General features: G+C 40.9%; 2 protein-coding genes across 2 annotated transcripts; one reads left to right on the forward strand and one right to left on the reverse strand.

The window, feature by feature from the left end:
* Positions 1 to 97: 97 nt before the first annotated feature.
* On the reverse strand, positions 98 to 11,732 carry dnajb12a (DnaJ heat shock protein family (Hsp40) member B12a). Its single transcript, XM_080448570.1, has 9 exons — positions 11,510 to 11,732; positions 10,296 to 10,461; positions 8,016 to 8,161; positions 7,737 to 7,913; positions 6,593 to 6,681; positions 5,887 to 5,996; positions 2,048 to 2,220; positions 1,449 to 1,591; positions 98 to 885 (listed from the first exon to the last, which is right to left on the reverse strand). The coding sequence occupies exons 1-8, from the start codon at positions 11,643 to 11,645 to the stop codon at positions 1,470 to 1,472; spliced, it is 1,119 nt and encodes a 372-aa protein (XP_080304696.1). The 5' UTR covers positions 11,646 to 11,732; the 3' UTR covers positions 98 to 885; positions 1,449 to 1,469.
* A 1,444-nt stretch (positions 11,733 to 13,176) lies between these two features.
* On the forward strand, positions 13,177 to 16,460 carry trmt2b (tRNA methyltransferase 2 homolog B). The gene is made up of 2 exons (XM_080449527.1): positions 13,177 to 14,118; positions 15,629 to 16,460. Exons 1-2 carry the CDS (start codon positions 13,219 to 13,221, stop codon positions 16,244 to 16,246), a joined length of 1,518 nt encoding a protein of 505 aa, XP_080305653.1. The 5' UTR covers positions 13,177 to 13,218; the 3' UTR covers positions 16,247 to 16,460.
* Positions 16,461 to 16,809: the final 349 nt, after the last annotated feature.

A 16,809-nucleotide genomic window follows, 5' to 3' on the forward strand; every position in this document is an offset into this window, starting at 1 on the left:
AGTTAGAAAAACATGACCCAACACATTTAATTCAGATAAAACCAAATCTAATTCTAATAAAAACGGAAACAGCTTTTAGCAGGATTAATTTAATAAATATGGTTTCACTTTAGTTGTGCAATAATTTCCACTGCTTCTTAATCCAAACAGGCTACAAGCAAAATCCACAGGATAACAATTAAATTAAAAAGATAAATGATATCTGCTTAACTCCATTAGATCCTGCAACTGTTAAAAGTAAGTTTTTAATATTTACACTTGGTATGAACTATAAAAATTACACACTTTGTCAGTGGCTCAGATAATCTCTACGAGAAGGCCCTTGGGGTTTCTCAAAGTATTCAGGAAAACAAAGGATTTGGGAGAGAACGGTAAATCTTAGCAGCTTTGCATTTACCATTCAAAAAAGACAACTACGCTGTTATACTCTCAGCCGCGACTCCACCTGAACTGCTACCATCTTTTGAAGACACTAATGTTAGAAAATGCCAGCCGTCGACTCGAGCCTTCTCAAGAGTTCTACAGTCAGTGGTTCTCAAAGTGCGGGTCCAGGGACCCCTCGGGGTTCCTTGAGGGGGGTTCCAAATGGACCCTTACATGTCTCTTAACTGTGCAAGCGTACAAACGGAACCAAACGGAACCCGTTTGGTTACATTCGTACACTCTCAGAGTTATGGGTTGTCTTTGAAATTGAAAAAAAAAGTTTGAGAACCACTGTTCTACAAGGAGGTCAATCTACAGAGGGGTTCCCTGCTGAGATCTGCTGCCCACCGTGGGGGGGTAAGGCATTTCTGATGTTCTTGGTGTTGCTGCAGTAAATATGCTCCAATTTGAGTGTGGGGCTCCGACAGATTTCTTCTGATTAAGATTCAAGTACCAGAGAACCTATGAAAAAAAGACATTGGTGTCAGTGGCACAATAATAAAACAGCAGTAAATCACTTTCAAAGACTTATTTGTCACATGCTCATAACATTATGTGAAGTTAAAGGGATATTGCACTTTCAAATAAAATAAAATAAAAGTAATGGAAAAATCACGGCCCCCTCACGCATTAGAAGGACAATCTAATGCATGAGGGGGCCGTGATTTTTACATTAGTTTTTTATATGTATTTTTTATGTTTATTTTTTTAAGTGAAATATCCCTTTAAATGTTGGTGCGGCAGACTCCACCAGGCTGTGCTAAAAGTAATGTCCAATATTTATATAAAATAGTACAAAATATTCTGTAATTTAGGGTAATAAAAAGGGTTATAAGAGTGCAAAAACAGCATCAAAACACAGACATTGGTGTAGTCTGTGTCTGTATCTGTAGCTTGGCATCCTGACATAAATGATGCACAGATGATGCAGCCCAATTCTTCACACTACTTGGTAGGAGCTGAGCATGTACCACAATTAACGGCATGATTTAAGTAAAAAAAACAACAACATTGCAGCAACTCACCCATATGTGTGCCAGTGACGTCTAACCGTGGAGTATAACCTGAATCTCTGAGAGTCTAGAACAGCTAGGCGTTCCCATTCTCTGTGCCCTGTTGTACAATTCAGAATCTCCAAAGTAACGAGCGCGGTACAGTAGTCCTTCCTCTGCAAAGAAGAGCATTTTGAGCGATCATGAGCCTGACAACAAACCAAATAATTTCCGTCATTGTTTCCCCGTAAATATATAACGCCCTACTTCGTCGTACAAGACGAAGGCGATTGTCACGCAAAAGTAGTGAAAATAGCCGATCTACAAGCTCACGATGCGTTGCATTATGATGTGACGCGTTGTGTGCATGTAGATCTGCTATTTTAGCTATTTTAGAAACACTTTATAAATAAAACAAATGAAAAGTATTAACATGAGCTTGTGACTAAATAATAACTACATTGGATCCATTGAAACAAAGGTTCTTTTGTTTTCTCCATTTCCTGAAAAGTAAGTTTTGATCATACAAGGTCTCTCCCTGACAGTGATTAACCAAGAGATGCCCGTTTATCCCACCATAAAACACCAAAAATTATGAAAGAAAAACTGTGCCATGGTACAGTAATACTCACTCTGTTGCTTCTCCTTCCAACAGTTGTTTCGAAGGTTGCCGATGTAGTCCTCCTCCACACTTTTCTCGACATTCCTTAAGTTATTTCCGGCGTATTCTTCATTGAAACGGTCGCTCACGTAGAAAGACACCCTCAGGGCGGGTGTATGCCTCTTGTGAATATGACCCACTGACCTGAGCCACAGACAACATGTAACAAATGAGTGGAGAGAGAATCCGTGTCAGTTCCATTGTCAATATCACAGGTTTACACGGTGTAAATTTGTGGGTATACGTAGGCCTGTCACAATTATTACATAATCGTCTAATCGCAATTATTTTATATACTGTAATCGCAATTATTTTTGCATGATCGTCATAATCAATTCCATGTTAAAAAGTCATATTTTCAAAAAATGACAAAAATAGTGGAAATAGCAGATCTATAAGCTCATCGCGGCGCGTTTTGAGCTTATAGATCGGCTATTTCCACTATTAACACATTGGGTGCCAGAGGTTTATTAAAATATTATACTTTGAGTGCCAGGACTTTTTAAACATTTTGAACCTTTTTCAAGTAGTCACAAAATATTTTCAGTGATCACCGTCCTCACGGTGATCCCCTCATTACACACATACAGGTCTCGTACAATCGGGGGGAAAAAATTTAAAACATTCGGAAATCCATTCCATAGTTGCAGCCAGTTGAAAATAGTTAAATTAACATTGTAAAAAAAAAAAGTGCACAGGAGCCGAGATACAGGTTTTTGAAGTCATAAGTTAACCAGGAGGTGGATTGGAGTCTAAATCTTGTAGGAGTGATATTTCCTGTTGCTGTGATATTTCCTGTTGCTGTTTTTTTCAAAAACCGTATATATACGGTTTTGGCACTCAACGTTAGTATGCGCAAAACCGTATATATACGGTTTTGGCACCCAATGTGTTAATGTTTATTTTTAAGTATAAAGTCATTAAATATGTGTTATTTTATTTGTCATATCTGCCCTGTGCAACTTTTGTTTCCGAAAGCTAAAAGTCAAACAGAAATATTTTTATTTATAATGTTCCATTAATTTTCAACGGCAGAAACACAATGAAATCGTTAATCGCAATTATTTGAGTGATAATTAATCGTCAACTTAAATTTGTAATCGTGACAGCCCTAGGTATATGTAGATATCTATGTGTGTAGATATCTACATATTTACACATAACATAATAAGCAGAAGGTACATGAGGTTAGACATGAGGTGCAAAGAGTGGTCAGTAAAGCATTGTAGGTAGGTAGGTCCACAAAAGGAGAAAGAGAGAAATGAGGACTTGCAGAATGAAATGGAGACGAGCCATTCTAACGTGATCTCAGGGTATCTGCAAGCCAGGCTATGTAAATAAGGTAAGGATAGACGTACTACGCCATGATATGCACCATAGACGCTCTGAGAAGCCAACTGGAGCCGGGTATTTGACGGAATGCATTGAAAACAATGAGAGCCTGGTATTAATAAACACCATCTTTGAAAAATTGCGACCTTTGTCAAATAATAAGTTCAGGATTTTTTTAAAATACCTTTTAATACCACTTTTAAGTGGACATTTAAGACCTATTTTACAACTAAAAGAGTCAGGGTTAAATGGCATGGTTAAATGGCATCGGCAATACGCATCAGTCACGATTCAGCCATCCTGGCCTCAGATGAGGATGTGGATAAGTTGAATGGCACCCTTGTCAAGTAATTCAATAGTATTAAGACTTGGCTTTCAGACAATAAATTATCCCTTCATATGGCCAAAACTGAATATATTTTATTTGGTTCTCCGCCCAGGTTGCACAAACTGGCCTCACCCAGTATCACTCTTGGGGGCCAGTCCTTTCCGGCTAAACCCTCAGTCAGCTGCCTCGGTTGTCTGCTAGATCGCAGCCTGGGTGGTGAAACCATGGCTCTTAAGACCATTAGTAAGGTGAATGGCAGAACCAAATTCTTGGCCAGGAAAGCGCAGTTTCTGGACTCGGCCAGTCTTCGCTTATTAGCAAACTCACTGGTTTTATGTTGTTTCGACTATGCTATTGGCTCATGGTACGGTGGCCTAACCAAAGCCCTAAAAGAGAAGTTGCAGGTTTCTCAAAATAAGTTGGTCAGGCTTGTCTTGGGGCTGTCTGCAAGGGACCATGTTGGAAAACATCATTTAGAGCAGTTGGGTTGGCTCCCTCTGGCAGCCAGGTCAGTTCAACTACAGCTGGACCTGGTGCATAACATCTACATAAACAGCGCCCCCTGTGTACCTATGTACGCATTTTCAGAAGCGTAGCGAAGCCCATTCCCACCTAACCAGAGCCAGCATAGCAGACCTGACCATGCAAACGTTCACGACTGAAATGGGAAAACGCTCATTTAGATTTGGAGGAGTAGTTAACTGGAACTCGCTACCCCTGACTATAAAGAGCACCAGCAGCCATCTCCTTTTTAAGATAAGGGTCAAAGCATGGCTATTAGAAAATGTTGCAGAATAGTAGGGTCACTTATGTTAGCCATGCGATTATATGTATTTATGCTGTAGGTAGTGTAGCTATTGATTGTTTTATTTATTACTGTACTGTCTACCTGTATGTATTTTGTTGCAGTGTTGTTTGTCTCAGACCAAGGACCACAATGAAAATAAGTCGCAAGACTTTTATGTGTCTGTATCCTTGACGTTTCTACAATGAACATGATGTAAGTAACAGTATGTTTTTTTTCCTGTATAACGTCTAATCAAATCAAATCAAATCAAATCATAGCAATGCCAAAGCAAGGTTGCCAACTTTCAGGTACTGTATATGTAAGAATGTTAACCAGGTGATTTATACCAGTTAGGGTGGTTTTAGTCAAGATTAAGGCTGTTTTGCTTGTATAAAAACACTGAACACCTAGCAAGTACAAGCTGTTTTATCATCATTTAAAGTTTTACTGAAGATATATTATATGCAAGTCACATGATGTGTTGAAGTGTCTTTTTTCTTCTAAACAATGGTGCTGCTCATTTCCTTGTCTTTCCTCTTTTCTTGGCCGTCTTCTCAGAAATAATATCTGCATTTCCATCACTTGTCTCCTGTATCATTTATCCTTTCCCTCTTATTTCTCTAGAACAGCTTCCCTTCATCCATCATCTCTTTCATCTGTCTCTCCAGTCCTTCCTTCCTTCATTCTCTCTCTTCTCTCGTTCTCTCTGGAACAACACTAGCTTCACATTTAGGCTGATAGTCCCTTAGTACTCTTTTGTTTCACATATTGTCAATCCTTTCTCAACTATCCGTCTCGACTCGCTGTCAGATCCAAGGCAGCAACACAGTAGGGAGCGCTTGTTTTCTCTCCAACCGACAACGCACAATATGAACGGACCCATGTACACAATCTGCCCTTAGCAAAGACGACTAAAACTAACGACTACCCCAAGTTCCCCGACGTTACGGTGAAAGAGGAAATGAGGCAGCCATTGCACACCATGTGTAAACGCACCGGTAGAGGTGAGTGTTATTTCTGAAATGACAAGGTGGGTAAACAATGTTTACCTCCACCACACTTTGCCCGTCTAGCCATCGTTAGACGGGCAAGTTCGGTCAAGACCCTGACCACTGGCAGTAGTCTTACCCTACCAGCAGGATTGAGTTTATTGAATTTAGTCACATTCATTTGCTTGTGGAAAAATGCACAACATAAATCCTACGGAAGCATACACATCCTAATCTAAGTTACTGATCACATTTGCTTTCTTTTAGCAAACGACTTTCTAATAGCTTTGAAGGTCTTCATGTTGGCAAAACTGATTTCATACTTTTTAACAACGTGCAGAAACCCTGGAATAAACAAGTGAGTTTGCACTTACGGGCGGTAGCTAAGGCTGTAGGGGGGCTGTGCCACCATCATTTGGCTGAGTGCAGAAACCACGATGAGAATGAGGATGGGCATCAACTGGACGAACAGAGCCAGACCACCCTGCGCAAACAACACATATCACAGCCGTTTCATATCCAGACACGAATTAAACCACTTAGGCCCCATTTTATACTTTAGACAATAGTGAAAATAGCCAATGTACAAGCTCACAATGTGTCGCATCCTGACACGTTGTGAGCTTGTTAACATTTTCACCTACGACATGCCCAAAATAGGGACGTCAGGTTGAAAGTGCATTAAAGGTAGGGTAAGTGATATTATTATTATTATTTTTTGCTAAAAATGTACTAGTACTGTATTCTGATAGTAATCATTGCTACAGAGTGTTTGTTCGGTCACAGGGGTCTCTCTAGCTCTTTATTAAACAGAATTTAGTACATTTTCAGGTAGGTGACAAAAATTAAGCCAATCAAGAGAGAGCACTCTGTTTAATAAAGCTGGAGAGACATGGGAGACTCCTTTTACTGAACAAACACTCTATAGCAATGAGTACTATCAGAATATAGAGCTATTTAACACTTATTTTAACCAAAGTAAATCACTTACCCTACCTTTAAGTGGAATGAAATCTGAAGGCATTTTATAATGAACATATTTACATACATATACATACGTATATTACAGGTTGAACTTACATCTCTCTGTTGTTCTCGCCTCCCCTCCCCTTGTTGTCTAGGCTGATGGCCAAAATGCATTCTGCCATTTCTGTAAACGTGTACATTGCCTAAGAAAAAAAAGAAGGTATATATGAGGACGGTCAGGTATGAGAATCAATCAATCACATAATAGATAAACACCTAAAATAAGTGATCTTCAAGGCAACAACATGCTGCGATGCAGTTAGCTTGAAGATCAGTTCTTCGAGCCAACAACGTGCTGCAATGCAACGCTCTCATTCTACAGAATATAAATTAGGTTTAAATGATCCGATGTTGTATAAACTAATCTACCACACCACTAGTTCTCAACGTGGGGTCCAGGGACCGTCACGGGTCCATGGGGCGGTTCCAAGGGGTCCCCAGCTAAATGATTGATAGTTAGGAACCAAATGGACCCTTACTAATCTGTAACTCCAGAGTTAAATTAACATTGAGGATTTTATTATAGTGTAGATCTGTGGTTCTCAAACATTTCAGACCGTGACCCCTGAGGCATTACATTTTGTTTGACACGGTTCCACAGATAAATATTGTGAATATGGCCGATCTACATGCTCACAATGCCTCGCGTTTGAGAGGCATTGTGAGCATGTAGATCAGCCATTTTCAAAATGTTTACCTCTTGGCTCTTTCTTAGGTAATATTTGACCATTTGGCCAATGTTTGACCATTTTTCAGTTTGTTGATTACTTTTGATGCTGTAATGGTCTTATGTATTTATTAATCAATTGTAGAGGTATTACAAAAGGTCTTAAAAGTCCTTAAATTGTCACTTTAGAAATGAGTAGATACCCTGTATACACTTATACTGTATGTTGGTTGGTTAAATCATCTGGGGACCCACTAAAATGAAACTGTCGGGACCCCCACAGTTTGAGAACCACTGGTGTAGATTGTGGTACCAGAGAGAAACAATCATATCAAATGGGAGTCCATGGTAACCTGATTATCAGCCTGAGGGGCAGTCCACTCAGACAGTTGGTGGGGTCCATGGCCTAATGCATATCAAATGATCGAATGCATATGAAACAAAAAGTATTGACAGAAGCCCTCGTCTTGTGTCCACTTCTGGTATTTATCCTTGAAACGATAAAAGGTTTAGAATTATTGTTCTACACACTTGATGGGAACCCTCCTCCAAAGAACATGTTGAAGAGGTCTTCTGGAGAGATGTCCGCTTCAAACTCCTGGCGCTGCTGTTGTCTCTGTCTGTTGGGGTTAGCGCGGTCCTCTCCGTACTGGTCATACTGCCGTCGTTTCTCCGTGTTGCTCAATACAGCGTAGGCATTTCCAATAGCTGAAAATCACAGAAACACATGGTTTACTAAGCTTTTTGGCTATTTTTTATGCATTTGCATACCATACTATAGCAATGTAGAATATGTCAATTTCAAAAGACCTTTGAATGCTTCTGTAGCTCCTGGTGCATGGTTTTTATCTGGATGGAACTTCAGAGCCAGCTTTCTGTAGGCCTTCTTGAGATCCTCCTCAGAGGCAGCCTTTTCAACTCCAAGAATTTGGTAGTAATCCTTGCAACCCTTTATTCTACAAACAAAAGAAACCGACATTATTAGAATCTATTTTTCGAGAGGGTATAATTTCAGAGCATAACCGTTAACAACTTGCAGAGCTGACGTTTGCATCAGCGCTGCAAATACACACATGCACAGCTCTTGTAAACGCTAGATGTAGCACTTTAATTCTACCAGTCGATAACTAGCCATTGTGAAATCAACATTATAATCTTAAATTCTTAAAGGACGACTTCACCAATTTTCAACCTATCTTCATATAATTGGTCCTCAATATTGCTCATGATAAACTGGTAAAAAAAATCTACTCTGTGTCTCATAGGAGGGCTGTGGACACTTAAAGGGCAAGACCACTTTGGTAGAGGTTTGGGTTGTGTTACCTTGCCATGATGTAACTCCAAAGGTGGACAAGAAATCAAAAATAATTGCTCTATTGATTAGAAATTGATAATTCTAAATTTGCTCCTCATTGACTTACATTGTACGGTAAAACAGCTCTTAAACTCACTCTTTTAGCACGTAAATGAACACGAATAAAGCTGATTCAGACAATATAGAGCATCACCGAACCCAGTACTGTTTGTTTTTTTTATAAAAATGTTAACTTCCTACTTATTTTACTATTTGAAGATCCGGATCCGGATCCGCGAATCCAGTCCGGGTTTTCTTCTTAATAAAAATAGCAAAATCAACAGGAAGTTAACATTTTTATAAAAAATTTAAACAGTACTGGGTTTGGTGATGCTCTATATTGTCTGAATCAACTTTGTTTGTGTTTGTTTATGTGCTAAAAGAGTGACTTTGAGAGCTGTTTTACCGTACAATGTAAGTCAATGAGGAGCAAATTTAGAATTATCAATTTCTAATCAATGGAGCAATTATTTTTGATTTCTTGTCCACCTTTGGAGTTACATCATGGCAAGGTAACTACACAACCCAAACCTCTACCAAAGTGGTCTTGCCCTTTAAGAAACCCGCCTACCAGTGACATCATCGTTAGGCAGATTTTTTTTTTCAAACAATATATCATATTTTTTATTTAGATTTCTATTAACGTAAGAACAATGGCTTCTATTATAGCATGCTAACTTTCCAGGAATAGAAAGCCTGCCGTTTCTATTAGCTTGGATTCCCCAGCGATGATGTGACTGGTAGACGGGTTTCTAAACTCCCAATGTTCCCCCACGTATGAATGAATGAACCATTGTAAAGCGCTAAGTTTGAGTACTTAGAAAAGCGCCATAAAAATGCTATTCATTATTATTATTATTTATCTGTCCAAAGCCCTCCTCTGAGACACAGAGTGAATAGACAAAAATTACCATATTATACTAAGCATTAGTGAGGAGGTTGAAAATGGGTGAAGTCGTCCTTTAATCTCACCATCCAAGGCTGATTTTGCATGACTGTATACAGTAAAAACAATGTTACAGATTTGTGAATTAAATCAACCACAATTTAGCAGCCTCTCTTGTCCAGAGTGAAGAGTAAATAATCACAGACGTAGAATGCAGAGAGAACAGCGTAATGTCTCAAGAAACCAGGATGCCATGAATCTAGCAGATCTGTCTAAACAAAAATGCTGACTAACAGTCTAATAATAATTTCTTTAGCCAGTTCAGCCTAGGACTCATTAATGAGTCCTAGGGTCCCATTCAGTGTCTAACTGAACACTGAATGAATGAATGAATATACACTGCTCAAAGAAATGTAGGGAACACTTTGATCCCTTAATTAGTTTGAGTTTTCATGAACAGCCATGGACATGCAAATGAGCGGACAATATTATTACCAGAAACATAAAGAGCTAGCCCCCCTGAATAACCATTACAGGTCTGTAACTGTGAGAGTGTACAAATGGAACCAAATGGACCCCTACGGATCCATTTGGTTTCATTTGTACAGAGTTATAGTGGTCCTTGAAAATAAAATAAAAGTTCTAATGTGCCAGTGTCATAGTAAATCAGTGTCATACATATTCTGAAGAAAACCTGGAGACTGACATTCAGTAATGGGGTCTCATGATCAAAATAAGAACATTATAATGTTATTTGAAAACAAAATCAAGAATTTGCCTAGAACAAGTCTTGCCACGGACACATTTGCCCATGTGCAGACATATTGATGACCCCTGGTTCCTTACTGACTTTTTGACAGCATCCAGCTGGTCTGAGGTGTAAGGTTTGGCTGTGTCTCCTCCTGGCACAGGTGGATCGTCCCCTCTGTGTCTCATCCTGGGTCCATCTCCGTTCATTGCACTGCTGTCGTCTTCATCGGGTGGCTTTCCGTTCTGTGACAACGACTCCAGTAGCTCTGCAAAGAAAGGAAGGAAGTGGTTTTGCATTGAGGTTTGCAGCTTCGCACGCGCCAAGAGGCCAAAACGGTTGTTAGCAGTGGTGAAAAAATTGCTCAAATGTTACAAGTAAAAGTCCGTAATTCAAAATTTACTTGAGTAAAAGTACGAGTGTATTTGGTATCAAAATTTACTTAAAGTATAAAAAGTAGAGAGTAGTCATTATGCAGAATGTCCCATTTCACAAGTTTTCAAATGTATAAATTGTATACAAATCTTTTGAAAATAGCAGATCTACAAGCTCACAATGAGTTGGGCTGATCGGCTATTTTCAAATGGCCAAAATGTACATAGGGGTTGAAGTGGTTAATGTATGTTTTGTAATAATAATCAAAATCTACAAAATACCTAGAGACTAAAGTTGTCAAATAATTGCAGTGGAGTAAAAGTACAACATTTGCCTCTGAGATGTAAAAGTGAGTAGAAGTAAAAGTGAAAACTGGAAATACTCCAGTAAAGTAAAAATAGCTCAAGATTTTACTTAAGTACAGTACTTGAGTAAATGTATTCAGTTACTTTTAGACCACTGTTGTTAGCTCAGCTGTCGGCTAGCACAGCTAACTGATACTACTAGCCATTCTGTGGCTTAAGTGTAGCCTTGGATCAAGACTATCATAGATGCATTTGATCAATTTTGAGACACGAAAAAAAGTCAGACTCGGATCAAATACATCTATGACAGTCCTGATCCAAGGCTAGCTAGAGTGGCTCCTTCCTCAACATGACATATGATATGATCCGACAATAAACAGCACTAAACCGTCAACCTATATCGTTTAAAAGCAAAATGAAGGTAATCAACGAGGTGGTGGGGGGGAGGGGAACTTCAAATAGCAGCTGTCAGTGATCGCAACTAGTGTGTGTGTGGGGGGGGGGATCCATTCGATAAGAAGAAGTTATGCTAACGTTAGCTCGTTTGAGGCTCTGAGGGAGCTGCAGGCGTCGCTCGATCGGTGGCCCAACAAGTGATCGACACCTTAAAACCCCCCCCAAATAAACTCGACGTACTCTTGGCCTGGTTTGTCGGAAACAGCCGCTCCGCCTTCTCCAGGAACCTCCGGGCTTTGTCGGGCTGGTTGCCGATCGTGATCGCGGCCAGAGCGATCCTGATGCACCGCTCCGCCTCGTCCTTGTTCGATTCCATCGCGGCCACTCACTCCAGACTCTCTCGCTCTCTCTCTCTCTAGCCTGAGACTCTGGCTGGCTGCTACTGGCAGCGGAACTGTTTACTACTCGTTAACCGTGGCGCTTGGTGATGACGTGCGGGCTAGCCTGGGGATCAATACCATTTTCGGGTTTCTGATCCGGTCGGAGCGGAAATGACTTTACGTCATCAGGTGGCCGGAACCCATGAGCGGAACCTCTGGTGCCGTGCACCTCCAAAATGATTCCCCTAGATCAGTGGTTTTCAACCAGTGGTCCGGGGACCACCAGTGGTCCTTGAGGGAGTATCAGGGGGTCCCCAGCAAAATGAGTTAATAGCGTCACAATAATTTTTAACCACTTAGCTTTGGCTATTCAAAAATAGCAGCGCTATGTGCTTGTAGATCTGCTATTTTTGAAAAACCTTAAAAAAGTGTGCATATCTTTGAATATTTATATTTTTTAAAGCGAAAATTAACTGATATCTTTGCTTCTGGGGGTCCCTGGCACAAAACATTTTCAAATGGGGGTCCGTGGCCAAATGTATATGAATTTAGGGGTCCTTGGTATGAAAAAGGTTGAAAACCACTGCCCTAGATCAAAATGGGTTTAGTTTTGTATAATCGTTTAGTTTCTTTTGGTATAATGACCAATGAGGTATCTAGGTTTCTATATCTATGGTGCGACTAGCGAGACTAAAAGGTAGAGTAACAGAGCTATTTAACACTTATTTTAACCGAAGTAAATCACTTACCCTACCTTTAAACTAATTGTTTCGCATTATGTGGGGAACAAAAACAATGCGACGCGAACCGGAACCGGAACCCACCACCTGAACACGATACTTTTCCCCCTTATTCTAAACCGGATCACACGGGCCAGTTTGGAACGAGCACCAGGCTTTCCTCCGCTGGTGACGCGAGGTTACGTTCGGGCAAATTACAAGCGGCGTCATCTTAACGCGGCGCTAACCGAAATAAATAGCCGATCTACCAGCCCACAGAGCGTCGCTTCCGCTACGTTCTGTGGGCTGGTAGATCGGCAATTTTTTTCCCCCACCACGCGTTGACTTCCTGTTCGTGTGAAAGTGGATGTTTATCCACTATCCAGCGTTTCATTCAGTTATCTAGAGATTAATCTAGAGGTGACACTGCTTGTTGTTACCCTTCAGATGATCCCATAATCCTATAATCCTAGTTTTTCCCCCTATAATCCTCTATGAAATATTATATTATGGACTTTATTAGGTTACAACAGAAGGAAAGCGCTGCATTAGACCAGGCATTTTCTCCTCTTTCAGCTCTCAAGGTCTTCAGGTGAAAACTTAAAAGTGTCTGTAAAGTTAATTAAGCTATTTCTTTATGACATATTATACATAGTATACAATAGTCATGGCCAAAACCCTGTAAAAAAAAAACAAAAAAACATTTTACAGCATTGTGGAATTAAGGATTAAAATATCATCTGTGTACGTACCATGAATTAAATATTCACTCTTTTGAGTCAGGCAAAAATTAATAAAGAGTATTATATATCATATTATATCATATTCTAGAGGAAGTGAGTCAGTTGTAATGATAAATATGGCTTTAGCGATGGCATATAGAAGAACATTACTGATTGTCAACCGTGAGCCTCTTCTTCAGAGCTCCCTGGCAAAAGCCTATCTATGCTTGTCAACTGAGAGTGTTAGTTCTGCTGTTTCAACTGACCAGGGAAAGTCCCTGTCAAAGAAAAACTGGAGAAAGAAGCAGAAAAGTCCTCCTCTAAATGAGCACCTGTCCTGGGAAGAGAGGCTGGCCGATGCCGTCACCCCATTATGGAGACTGAGCTACGATGAACAGCTTGAGTTAAAACAAAAGCAAGTGGAGAAGGTCCTGTGTCACCTCTCTGACCAGCTGTCAAAAGGAACCTCCTCCCAGCTGTCTTCATTATCATTATCTATGGGCCCTAAGCTGCCTTTCCCTGTCCAGACTATTCTACCATCACCGGTCAGGGAAGGATACCGCAACAAGTCTAGTTTTTCTGTCAACTTTGGAGCGGATGGGAACCCAAAGACGGTCGGCCACTACGTCGGCACTGGCAGGAAACAAAACATTGTTTGTGTCAACGGACACCACCTCCTCAACGAGCCGGAGAAACACAAGCTGGTGGCCAGGTGTTACCAAGACTTCATTCGCCGGTCTCCACTCGAACCCTGCATCCTGTTCCACGACAGCGGCCACTGGAGGGAGGTCACAGTGAGGAGCAACGCAGAGGGCCACACCATGGCCATAGTGTACTTCCATCCACAGACACTCGCCCCAGCAGAGCGAGACCTTCATAAAGCTGCCCTGGTGGACTACTTCACCCAGGGTCCCGGGGCGGTCTGTCAGCTGGACTCTCTGTACTTCCAGGAGAGCTCCATGACCCGCTGTAGTCACGAGCAGTCCCCGTACCAGCTTCTGCATGGGCAGCCACACATATACGAAGAGGTAACGAAAGTCACTCCGAGAGAAAATTTTAGATGTACCGATGCCATTTTTTCCTTCCGATTCTGATACCCATAACTTACGTTTCAGTCGATACCGAGTACCGATCCGATACCGGTGTGTAATTTAAACAAATCTAGAACAGTGGTTCTCAAAGTGGGGGCTCCAAATGGACCCTCACAGGTCTGTAACTCTGAGAGTGTACAAATGGAACCAAATTATGGACCCTTACGGGTCCATTTGGTTCCATTTGTACACTCTCAGAGTTATGGGGGTGGTACAAGTTAGTCAAATTATAATGTAAATAGTACAGTAAGAGTATAAAACAGTCGTGCAACATCAACTGAAGCAATCAAAATATGACTGTAAATTAAATTTGTGATAAATTACGTGGTTTTGGAATAGCATACTCGCCGATACCTATACCAGCATTTTAGGCTATAGAGCATCGCAGTTCCCGCCCCTTCCGGGTTCCACCGCAAAATACTCAATGCATTTTTCCCATTGACATTTCCAAAAATATTTATATCAATTAATTTAAGCCTAGAATCAAGCCATCCAGGGTCCTGGTGAATCATGACCATAAAACGTTTGATTCTGTGATTTTCTTTTTTTGAAAACGGCAAAACAAAGGGTATTTATTAAATATAGTATATCATATAATTAAATATAAAATAAAATAAATCACAGAAAAAAACATTTTATGGTCATGATTCACCAGGACCCTGGATGGCTTGATTCTAGGCTTAAATTAATTGATATAAATATTTTTGGAAATGTCAATGGGAAAAATGCATTGAGTTTTTCCTTCCGGCACCAGGAAAAACCAGGAAGTGGGCGGGAACTGCGATGCTCTATATCGGCAGCTTTTCTGATACTAGTATCGGTATCGGAACAACTCTAGAGAAAATATGGCACCAGTGAAAACATACAGCAGAGCCAGAGGTCCAGTAATAGTATTTGAGTTGTTAGAGTATTGGTACTTCAGAGGGACCAGCAACACGTTCACTGAAATGTTGTTTTCAGGCACTTTCATTTGGTTGGCACTGGCAGCATACATAGCACATTTGAGCACAAAGCCTTTTTCGTTATACAAAGTTTGTAATTCATTTTGTATAACGCTGAAGAAGACTGTACCGAAACGCCTACATTACTCTGTATGCTGCCTGTTCTGTTCCAACTTCATAAAAGTGCGTGTAGAACATTTCTGTCAGTAGTCAATGGTAACACTTATTGCATTAAAAGTAATATTTTAGTCTTGTCCTTATTAGTGAAATAATATAAATGGTATTATTAATTAGGGCACATATAGGTTTCTTATGTCAAAAGATGAATTGTATATTTCAAGTTGTCTGTGAATTATGAAAAATGTAAGTGTTACTTTTGACTCCGGCCTCCCCCTACTGATAATCGCCCTGCCTGACTGTAAGAGACCTTTTTGAATCGTGCACCTGATAAGAAATAACTATTTAGTGTTTGGTATTCTGTTCTCATGTTGTGCTGTCATTCACAGGTTCTGGGATTCAAGTTCCGCATCTCTCCCGACGCCTTTTTCCAGGTGAACCGGGGAGCAGCTGAGGTGCTCTACGGCGCCATTAGAGACATGTGCTTCCCCAAGGCAGACGCAGGAGGAAAGGCACAGCGAGGAGGCACTCTCCTGGATATCTGCTGTGGCACAGGAGTTATAGGCATTACCATGTCTCCTAGAGTGCACAGAGTCGTCGGCGTAGAGCTCATCGAACAGGCGGTGGAGGACGCTCGACACAACGCAGCCCTCAATGACGTGCACAACTGCGAGTTTCTCGCTGGGAAAGCGGAGGTCGTCGTCCCCGGGCTCACGCCTCTGTTTAGCTCGCCGGACGGAGGCCTCACAGCCGTGGTGAACCCTGCCCGAGCCGGCCTGCACCACCGCGTGGTCCGAGCTCTGCGGAACCAGCCTGCCATTCGCAGACTGGTCTACATCTCGTGTAAACCGGAGGGAGAGGCCATGAGGAACTTCAGGGAGCTGTGTTGTGCCCCGGACCCACACAGGAGACTCACAGGGGAGGCGTTCTCCCCGAGAGTGGCCGTTCCGGTGGATATGTTTCCACACACACCGCACTGTGAACTGGTGTTACTCTTTGAGAGATAGCGAAGTCTTCCGTACTGGAGGAGGAATTCATTTGGTTAGCAATAAAAGTGCTAGAATGCTAGACCTGCAAAAGTTCACTCATACACAGCCATTTTTAAAGGCTGGCAAAACCACCCGGTGCCACACAGTGAAAATCACCATCGCTTTTACGTTTAATCACAATTAGAATAATACAAGCATAGAATTAGTCAGTCATTGAATAACCTAACGAAGAAACTGTGACAATATGACACCACATAATACATATATTGCACTGCTATTTTGTCAAATAAAATGTTTTTCAATTTCTTTTTTTCTTTTTGTTGTTAAGAAAAAAAATCTAAAAGATCTACTTGTGGACTGGCTATGTTCACCATGCGACACAGTCGTAGTATGAAGTATAAAAGGGCTTAAGTGGTTATAAGTAACTCACTGATATCGTCTTTCCTTTCTGAGAAGTGATATCCTTTTTTTTTTACACTGCAGTAGTGGTATTTGTACAGTAGATGGTGCCATTTGATGCTACACTTTTTCTTATGAGATAGTTGTAATGTAAGTCACTGTTGCACAATGACATAATGATC

Source organism: Gymnoscopelus braueri (assembly GCF_963280865.1).
Source record: "Gymnoscopelus braueri genome assembly, chromosome: 14".
NCBI classification, from domain to species: Eukaryota; Metazoa; Chordata; class Actinopteri; order Myctophiformes; family Myctophidae; genus Gymnoscopelus; species Gymnoscopelus braueri.

Bases quoted from the DNA above. Each gene is read 5' to 3' on its own strand.
- dnajb12a (XM_080448570.1), bottom strand. From the start codon at position 11,645: ATGGAATCGAACAAGGACGAGGCGGAGCGGTGCATCAGGATCGCTCTG. The intron at 10,462-11,509 runs GTACGTCGAGTT...CTTTCTTTGCAG, and splicing joins TCCGACAAACCAGGCCAAGA to AGCTACTGGAGTCGTTGTCA. The intron at 8,162-10,295 runs GTCAGTAAGGAA...TTTTGTTTGTAG, and splicing joins CAGCTGGATGCTGTCAAAAA to AATAAAGGGTTGCAAGGATT.
- trmt2b (XM_080449527.1), top strand. From the start codon at position 13,219: ATGATAAATATGGCTTTAGCGATGGCATATAGAAGAACATTACTGATT. The intron at 14,119-15,628 runs GTAACGAAAGTC...TGTCATTCACAG, and splicing joins AGCCACACATATACGAAGAG to GTTCTGGGATTCAAGTTCCG.